Here is a 10,913-nt window from a genome sequence, read left to right as displayed (position 1 = left end):
AGCACACACTAAGTAATCACTTAGTGAGGCATACCAAATAATAAGGTAAATTCTAAACACGTGTATATTATAACAATTCAAATATCAATTGATTATTACAATTCATTATAAATTCTATGGTTTGCACACGTATTACCAATACGGTAATTCACAAACTCGTTATGAATTATGTGGGATTGCATACATAGTGCCAATACGAAAATTCATAAACTTATTATGAATTTCTTAAGTTGCACACATAGTGCCCATTCGGTAAATGCAATACATACATTAAGTAAAAATGCATCTATAACTATCATAACATATATGTACATAATAAATGCACTCACTTGGTCTGCCTCGCTATTATACCCAAAATGTAAATCCGACTAATCAACGACTTTATCTTTGCCTTTCTGTTTGCTTGACTCGGGAGCTTGATTACGATATACACAAGCATCCATAATCACACATGCAATACAAATGTAAGTTTACTTTTTAATATTTATACACATTAATAATACTCAAAAGTACTATTATTCTCGAATTCTATTTAAGCTCATCTTAACCTAAAATTTCAGGTTGCTTAGTATCAGTACCCCTTCTATGGTATCGATACCTCTAAACTATGGTACCGATACTCCCTTCAGTATCGATACCATTTATGCATTCTGGAATCCATGGTATCGATACCTTTCAATTAGTATCGATATCCACAACAGTCGATACTACTTGCATCAATATCGATACTATTCATCGTATTTCCCTAAATTTAACATATAGTATCGGTACTGTTCTTCCAGTATTGATACCCTTACCCAAATTTTCAAAATTTTAGCTCAAATTTACCCAAATTTCTTTAAATTTTGTTTCTTTAACCTCAAACAATACCCTTAAACTTATTATCACTTAACCCAACTAACTTTCCATCATTAATCTTCCTATAACATCCAAACTCTCTAAAGAACACTCCAAACCAAGAATCACACTACTTTTTCCAACATGTTCTTAATCACATCCGAGGCTTCTAATCTCTTATTTACTTCTTTGACAAGTCAAAAATGCCTTAAATCTTCTATAACTAACCATATTTCATCAAATCATTTAAAAACCCATTTTATGAAATCTCATATAAAACCTTTATCTCTTAGTTTTAATCCTCCTTAATCCTTCCTTAAGCCTCTATAACTTAAGGTTTCAAAACCAACCTAAAAACGAAAGGAAAACCCAACTAATTTTAGCCTTACCTTTGCTAGGGGGCTCGGGACGTGAGGAAGAAGAAGATGAGAGAACTTTCAGACTTATCCCTTAATTTATTTTATTCATTTTTTATTTAATAACCCCATTTTAAATGAATATTAAATTCATTTCATCTAAAGGGCCAATTTGCCCCTCTATTCTTCCATTCTTACCAATAAGTCTCAACCACAATTTCTTAAATCATTCCTTAAACTTTTCTATTTTACTCAATTTAACCCATCAGAATTTAAGTTATTTTACTATGGTCACATATCTGATATTTGGGGTGTTACAATTCTTCCCCCTTAAGAAAATGTGTCCTCAAATTTTAAGAAGTATCTGATACAAAGAGATATGAAAAAGGCTTTCTCATGTCTTCCTCTCTTTCTCAAGTAGCTTCTTTTAATTTTTGGTTTTGCTAAAACACTTTAACTAGTTGAATCTTCTTGTTACACAGTTCTTTGCTTTCTCGAGTGAAGATCCGTACTAGATCTTCCTCGTAAGTCAGATCTGGTTGGATATCTATTTCCTCTGGTGTGATAATATGGGATAGATCTTATCGATACCTTCTGAGCATCGACATGTGAAAAACATTGTGGATCTTGTCCATATCAGGAGGCGAAACTAATTGATATGCTACTGGTTTGACCCTTTTCAAAATCTCATAAGGTTTAATGAATTTTGAACTCAGCTTTCCTTTGCGACCGAACCGTAATACTTTCTTCCAAGGCAATACTTTCATAAATACCTTATCTCCCACCTGATATTCAATCTCTTTTCTCTTTATATCAGCATAAGACTTTGTCGATCGGAAACTATCTTAAGATTATCTTGGAAAACTTTCACTTTATCTTCTATTTCTTTCATTAAATCAACGCCAACCAGGTCCCAATCTTTTAATTCAAACTAATTTAAAGGTGTTCTGCACCTTCTCCCATACAAGGCTTCATACTGAGCCATCTTAATACTCGATTGGTAATTGTTGTTATAAGCAAACTCTGTTAAAGGAAAATACCTTTCCCATGATCCTTTGAACTCAATCACACATGCCCTTAGCATATCCTCCAATACCTGAATATTTCGTTCCGAATGCTCATCTAGATGAAAAGTTGTATTGAATTTCAATTGATTACCCAATGCCTCATGTAAAGATTTCTAGAATCTTGAAGTAAACTTTGGGTTTCGATCGGACACTATCGATATAGGTACTCCTGCAGCCGAACTATCTCTTTTATATACAATTCCACATATTTATCCATTGAGTAATTTACCCTAACTAGAATAAAATAAGTTGTCTTGGTTAATTATCTACAATTACCCATATTGATTCCTTTTTACCTGGTGACAAAGGTAGCCCCGAAACAAAATCCATTGTAACTCGTTCCCACTTACATTCATAAATGGATATCAGTTATACCAATCCAGATGGCACTTGATGTTCATCTTTCACTTGATGACATGTCAAACATTTTGGAACAAACTCAAATACAGCTCTTTTCATGCCAGGCCACCAATAACGGTTCTTTAAATCTTGATACATCTTATTCTCGTCTGGATGCATCGTCAAATGACTATAATGTGCCTCAGAAAGAATATCATTCTTTAGTTTATCAATATCAGGAATGCAGAGTCTTCCACGATAATATAAACATCCATCGACCCTCATTTCGAAGTCTTTAACCTCTTTTTTTCTACTTGTGCCATTCTCACCAAGCATTTCTCATATTGACCTTGCAGCTCTTTTACCCGATCCAAAAGCACTGGCTTTAACTTAAGTTCAACAATAAAGGGACCATCTTCCTTTAAAGACATATGTGCATCCAAAGCCCATAGAGCGGTAAAAGTCTTTCGGCCAAGTGCTTTCGCTACCACATTAGCCTTTCCAGGATGAAAATCGATGATCAAATCATAATCTTTTAAAAGTTTGATCCATCTTTTTTGTCTCAAATTCAATTCTTTTTGAGTCAGCTAGTACTTTAAACTCTTTTGATCTATATAAATATGACACTGCTCATCGTATAAATAATGACACCAAAATTTTAAACTAAACACAGCCTCTGCCAATACCAAGTCATGTGTCGAGTAATTTCTCTCATGATTCTTTAGCTATCTTGAGGCATAAGCCATAGCTTTCCCTTCTTGCATCAGCACACATCCCAGTCAACTATAGGATGCATCACTGAAAACGACATATTATTTACCTGACTCAAGTTATACAAGAATTGGTGCCTATATTACAATCCCCTTTAACATTTCAAATTTTTCTTGACATTTCTCTGACAAAACAAAAGGCACATCTTTCCTAAACAATTTAGTTAGCGACGAAGCCAACATTGAAAATTTCTTCACAAACCACCTATAATAACCAGCAAGCCCCAAGAAACTTTGAACTTCAGGAATATTCTTTGTGGTTGCCAATCCACTATAGCTTGAATCTTTTTGGGATCAACTCTTATGCCTTTTGCGAAGACTATATGACCAAGGAAAGCAATCTCAGCTAACAAAATTCACACTTGGACAATTTGGCATACAACTTCTTTTCTCGAAGTGTCTAAAGAACCATCCGAAGATGAGCATCATGTTCTTCTCTTGATTTGGAATACACCTAAATATCATCTATAAATACCACCACGAATTGATCCAAATAAGGCTGGAATACTCTGTTCATCAAGTCCATAAATGTTTCAGGAGCATTAGTCAATCCAAATGGCATCACCACAAATTCATAGTGCCCATCCCGAGTCTGAAAAGTGGTTTTTGAAATATCAACCTCTTTGATCTTTAATTGGTGGTATCCCGACCTCAGTTCTATCTTAGAGAACATTGTTGTTCCTTTTAATTGATCGAATAGATCATCAATCCTCGGAAGAAGATACTTATTCTTTATGGTTACCTTATTTAACAGACGATAATCGATACATAATCGCATAAACCCGTCATTCTTTTTCACAAATAGCACAGGTTCTCCCCAAGAAGAAACACTGGGTCTGATAAATCCTTTACCAAGTAGCTCTTGCAATTAGGCTTTTAATTCTCTTAAATCTATTGGAGTCACTCCATATGGAGCAATAGAAACAGATTCAGTACCCAGGTAAACCTAAATCCTGAATTCCACCTCACGATCTGGATGTAAACCCGATAATTTTTCCAGAAAACCTCAGGAAACTCCTTAACCGTTGGGATATCGTTCAATCTCACTTCCGGTACTCGAGTGTTTATCACATTAGCTAGAAAATCTAAGCATCCCTTTGACATCATTTTCTTTGCAGTCATGGTTGATATCACATTGGATGGTGATTTCATTTTTTCACCGATCACTACTATTTCGGAGCCTTTGCATCCTTCAAGAATAATCACTTCTTGCGACAATCAACCCATCCATGATGTGGAGATAACTAATCCATGCCCAAAATAACTTTAAATTCGTCGAAAGGCAACTCCATTAAGTTTGCCAGAAACACAATCCTTTGAATCTTGATCGGGCATTTTCTACATAAACTAGTTACCCTTGCACTATGACCCATAGGGTTTACCGCTATCATTTCACTAAGAATTGGTTCTAAAGGAATTCCTCTAACTCTAACCAACTTTGTACTAATATAAGAATGTGTAGAACCAGGGTTAATCAAAACAAATACAAGTTTATCAAAAAGATGAAATGTATATGTTAAAATCTCCAAGTCATCCCGATCTTTATTAGTCTTAATATTATAAATTTGGGCCACTCCCCGAGTCTCTTGTCATTGATTCAACTCAGATTGACCGTCGAATCTTCCTTTTCCTATACTTCTACTAGATGTTGCTATTGATCTCTCAGTTTGCACTGATCTATCTCCAAATCTCTTTGGATAATTTCGAGCATAATGATCAGTTTCACCGCAATGGAAACAATCGCTAGATAGAAATCTACATACTCTCCAGTGCGACTTACCGCATGTCTGACATGGAGTATTTCGTTCTCCAAACGCTCTACCCGAGCTAACAATATAGGATTATGATTAACTATTATTATGCGAAACTGCAGCAGAACCATCTCTATTATTATATCAAAAACTCAAACCATGCCTCCCTTAGTATGATGGGAAGTTAAAGACATTCCAACTCTTTTTCCCATCTGCATATCTTGATCCGCTGCTAGAGTCTCATCTTGAGCTCTTTCAATGGCCTTAGCTCAGTTGATAACTTCTTACAAGCTGGGTATGTTTAAATCCAACATCATCTCTTTCAACTTTGGCCTCAAGCCTTCAATGAACCAATCACGTCGAGCCTTGTCATTAGGAACTACCTCAGTAGCAAAATGACTCAGCTTATTATACTCAGCCTCGTACTCATGTACTGCTCGATCGCCTTGTTTTAGATTGAGAAACTTCAGCAGCATCACCCTCCTAAACTGCTCCCTAATATACTTGTTCTTAAACTAATCTTGAAATAATTTCCATGTCACTTGCTCAGGTGGTGCATACATTGTAGTGTTTGTCCACCACACCCAAGCTGATCCTCGGAGTAACGATACAGCTCCACCCAGCTTTTCTGAATCTGAGCATTGAAGATTTTCCAGCATTATCATAACGTCTTTTAACCATAAATCATCATCTATCGGACCTTCACCCTCTTCTTCACAAAACTCAAGAGCTCCCAAACTTCTTAACTCCTTTAGAATTAACATATGCGGTGCTGGAGGAGCAGGGGGAGGCGGAGGAGGTTGAAACTGAGTAAGGATGGCATCGAGAACCTTTATAAAAGCTCCAAACTCTGGCACTGACATACCCTGATGTATCGGTGCACTAGCATTTTCTGACAGAATCAGATGCTCACTATTAGCATCATAGCTCTCGCTACCTGACCCTTCTCTATTTTCTTGATCAGTCACTCTCCGTAAATTCGTAGGATCCGACATCTAATAGAACATACATAATGATAACATTTAAGTTAGTGAGGAGTAACATCAATCATATTATATTTACTCTACATCAATAACCTTGACATCTTAGTGGCATGTAAAACCCCTTTTTACAGTAAAATTACCCGATTTCGGTCGAGAATCGGCTAAACCTGTAGCTTTGATACCAATAAATGTAACACCCATTTCCCGTATACATTTCCGTACACGAGTCACAGATGTTACATAACTTTTAAAACTTTATGCTTTTGAAAAAACCATTAAAATTTTGTTTTAAAATCTTAAAACATTAAGTTTAATAATTATAAAACTTTTCATTAACTTATAGTACATAAACAAATATTAAAGTTGGAGCATATTAAAATTTTACATCATCGTAAATCAACTATTTTTCAGAGCATTTTCATAATTTGATTACATGCCAACTAGCAACATCAAAAGTAGACATATTTTTCATACAATTATTGATTAGGCGACCCTTGATTTGTGATGTCAGTTGCACTCCTTACTCCGCTCATATTAATACCTATGCTTGAAATTAACACACGCTAAGTAATCACTTAGTGAGGCATAACAAATAATAAGGTAAATTCTAAACACGAGTATATTATAACAATTCGAATACCAATTGATTATTACAATTCATTATAAATTTTATGGTTTGCACACATAGTGCCAATACGGTAATTCACAAACTCGTTATGAGTTACGTGGGGTTGCACACATAGTGCCAATATGGAAATTCATAAACTTATTATGAATTTCTTAGTTGCACACATAGTGCCCATTCGGTAAATGCAATACATACATTAAGAAAAAATACATCTATAACTATCATAACATATAAATACATAATAAATGCACTCACCTGGTATGCCTCGATATTATACCCAAAATGTAAATCCGACTAATCAGCGACTTTATTTTTGCCTTTCTGTTTGCATGACTCGGGAGCTTGATTACGATCTACACAAGCATCTGTAATCATACAAACCATACAAATGTAAGTTTACTTTCTAAAATTATACACATTAATAATACTTAAAAGAACTATTATTCTCGAATTCTATTTAAGCTCATTCTAACCTAAAATTTTAGGTTGCTTAGTATCGGTACCCCTTCTATGGTTTCAATACTTCTATATTATGGTATCAATACTCCCTTCAGTACCGATACCATTTCTGCATTCTAAAATCCATGGTATCAATACCTTCATATTAGTATCGATACCCACAACAGTATCGATATTGCTTGCATCAGTATTGATATTGTTCGTCGTATTTCCCCAAATTTGAAGCTATAGTATTGACACCGTTCTTCCAATAACAATACCCTTACCCAGATTTTCAAATTTTCAGCTCGAATTTTACCCAAATTCCTTTAAATTCTCTTTCTTATACCTCCAACAATACCCTTAAACTTAACATCACTTAACCCAACTAACTTTCCTTCATTAATCTTCCTATAACATCCAAATTCTCTAAAGAACACTCCAAACCAAAAATCACACTACTTTTTCCAACATGTTTTTAATCACATCCAAGGCTTCTAATCTCTTATTTACTTCTTTGACAAGTTAAAAATGCCTTAAATCTTCCATAACTAACCATATTTCATCAAATCATTTTAAAACCCATTTTATGAAATATCATATAAAACCTTTATCTCTTAGATTTAATCCTCCTTGAACCTTCCTTAGTCTCTATATTACTTAAGGCTTGAAAACCAACCTAAAAACGAAAATAAAAACCAACTAATTAAAGCCTTACCTTTGCTAGGGAGCTCGGGACATGAGGAAGAAGAAGAGGAGAGAACTTTCAGACTTATCCCTTAATTTCTTCTATTCATTTTTATTTAATAACCCCATTTTAAATGAATATTAAATTCATTTCATCTAAAGGACCAATTTGCCCCTCCATTCTTTCATTCTTACCAATAAGTCCCAACCATAATTTCTTAAATCATTCCTCATACTTTTCAATTTTACTCAATTTAACCCACTAGAATTTAAGTTATTTCACTATGGTCACATATTCGATATTTGGGGTATTATAATTATACTTGCTTGATAAATGCTTTTAATTTGTTTTATTTTTGCATGTGTTTTCCGATGGGTTTTCGAAATAATAACACTCAAATTGATATTGATAATAGTAATAACTTTTCATTTCGGTTGGAGCAATAAATGACTGTTCTAAGGCATGAGAAGTCATTTATTCTCGATTGAAAATAATTTGATATTATCATTCTCTCTCGAATTAATATTGATTTTTAAGATGAAATAGTGATATCTCTTCATTTCGATTGGATCAATAAATGATTGCTTTAAGGTATCAGAGGTCATTTATTTTCGATTGGAAATAATTATATATTATCGTTTTCACTCGAATCGATATTGAATTTTAAGACGGAATAGTGATATCTCTTAATTTTGATTGGAGTAATAAATGACTGCTTTAATTTATAAGAGGTCATTTATTTTCGATTATAAATAATTAGATATTATCGTTTTCACTCTTAAAATTATTTTCGGTGTTGTTATTTTGAATTAATAGTGAACTTTATAATGAAATTTTAATATTTCTTTATTTCGATTGGAGTAAGAATCGATTGCTTCAAGGTATGAGAGATCGATTCTTCTCGATAAGAAATAATTAAATACTATTATGATCATCCAAAAATTCAAAGAATATTATTTTGTAGGGGATCTTAAATTAAATTAGACTCGAACTCGTAAATTCATTGCAAAGACAACTAATTAATCGACTATGTACTGATTTAGGGCGCTTTGGGGGTACTAATCCTTCCCCACACGTAACCGACTCTCGAACTCAAATTTTGGTAACGCATATCGGGAATTTGTTGTTTTAATTAAAATGACATATTTTTTGTGCCCAATCACACTCTAATCGAAGATTGATGACGACTCCTCGAACTACGTTTTATCGTTAACCGATCATTTAAAATTATTTCGAAACGAGACTCCCCTTTTCTCCCTTCGTAAAAAAACGTTTTGAGGATCTTTAATTTCAAACTCATTTGCAATCATCACCAGTCATTTCTTGTCATCATTTCTGTCAACGAACAATCACCCATAGGTCTTCTTTCATCTAATAATTGATCATCGCTCTTATTGTTACTTTAAAACTTTAAAATATCAAATACTCAAACCCATAGTCTTAAACCCTAATTTTTAATTTATAAAATCTTTAATTTCCCGATCATTGGTTGTGCAGGGAAGGGGTGAATTTGCGCGCATGAATTGGACGGGGGAATCTGCGCATCAATCGGACGATGGTGGTGGTGGGTGGGTGGGTGAATTGGAATTGGCGGTGGTGCCAGGGAAGGAATTAAAAATTATATATTTTTAAATTTTTTTAATTAAAAATTTACTAATATTTTTATTTTTAAGAAAATAGAATTTTCAAAAAATAATATAGAAATGTCGTGTGTTAGATAACGATTTTTTAACGTTCATTACAGTCCAGACACCTAAAAGTATAACATCGGAGACGTTAAATACATATTTTTATCAAAAAATTATTTATACACCTAAAGTTAACAAGTATAATGTAGACATTTATTTTTGCATTAAGCCTTACACTTTTAAGACCCAATCAAATTTTAATCCAAATGGAAAAAAAATCTATTAAATCTAAATTAATATAACTATTTAAAAAAAATCGATTAATTTGATGACCAACCAAATTAACTGAATTTTTCTCAATTTGATTAATAATTTCCAAAAATAATTGGTTCAATTAACGGTTAAAGTAAAAATAAATCAATTAATTTGGTTTTGCTCAATTTAATTGGGTTAATGAACAAATTAACCATTTGAACATTTGATTTGATCGATAATTGAAATAACAGTTTGAAAATCGCTAATTAAGGGTGACTTTTGAGGTTATGGCTTGATACATTCATGTCTTATGTGGGGTACGTAGAACCCTAACATTTTCTGTGCAAGTTTGGTTCACTACTTCTACAACAGAAGTACTACAAGCAACAATCGCACGGGTGAAACATAGCAAAACAATAATGTCAGCAAAAGGATAAAAAAGGGAAACCTACAGGATCATGTGCTCCAACAACAAATTTACTTATCCACATTGTCTAGTTGCTAACCAACGGAGCTGTATTTTACCATAAAATTCACAAACCATCTTTTTGACTTACAGCAGCACCCCACTCTTTTCCTCCTTCACTTCCCTCATCAGCACATAAAAAGCTTTGTAACCCTTTTATCATCATCAACCTCATCACATTCTATTCAAAGTTTCAAAATCGGAGAATCAATACCAAAAAATCTTCGTTTTGATGGATTCCCTTTGGTCACCATGGCGAAACTTGTTTGTGTTTCTAATGGCCTATTTGTCCTCGGTAGCCTTATCATCATCGCCGTGGTCGCCAGAACACATACGATACTTAACTATATCGGCTGCACTGGCAATCTTGCCGAGTGCACCGCTAGCCTCTTCTGCAAGTTTACCCCCCAATATCGAGCCTTTGTTCCCTACTCCAAATGGTGTGGTGCCTTCTCCAACTGATTCATCGGTGCCCATGATTCCTTCGAGCCCCAGTCCCCTGAATCCGGATGACATCTTGGCTCCGGCTCCTGGTTTCGCTATTTCTCCAGCTGACCCTTTGCCGGTATCCACTTCGGTTTATCCAACATCACCTTGTGCTCTAGAATCTCCAGCTTTGTTTATTGCAGTAGCTGTCTGGTGTGTGAATTTCTGTTTAGTGCAACCCCAATTAGCCGGCGTAGTAGTTCCACTCTGAATTTTTGTAA

General features: G+C 34.3%; 1 protein-coding gene across 1 annotated transcript; it reads left to right on the top strand.

Moving 5' to 3' along the window:
* Window positions 1-10,155: 10,155 nt before the first annotated feature.
* On the top strand, window positions 10,156-10,903 carry LOC120208635 (classical arabinogalactan protein 26-like). Its single transcript, XM_039207855.1, has one exon. The coding sequence runs from the start codon at window positions 10,439-10,441 to the stop codon at window positions 10,901-10,903; it is 465 nt and encodes a 154-aa protein (XP_039063786.1). The 5' UTR covers window positions 10,156-10,438.
* The last annotated feature ends 10 nt before the right edge of the window (window positions 10,904-10,913 follow it).

Source organism: Hibiscus syriacus, unplaced genomic scaffold (genome assembly GCF_006381635.1).
Source record: "Hibiscus syriacus cultivar Baekdansim isolate YM2019G1 unplaced genomic scaffold, ASM638163v2 tig00016725_pilon, whole genome shotgun sequence".
NCBI lineage: Eukaryota > Viridiplantae > Streptophyta > Magnoliopsida > Malvales > Malvaceae > Hibiscus > Hibiscus syriacus.
Note: the sequence above shows the minus strand (reverse complement) of the source record. Positions and strands in the feature narration are given on the sequence as shown.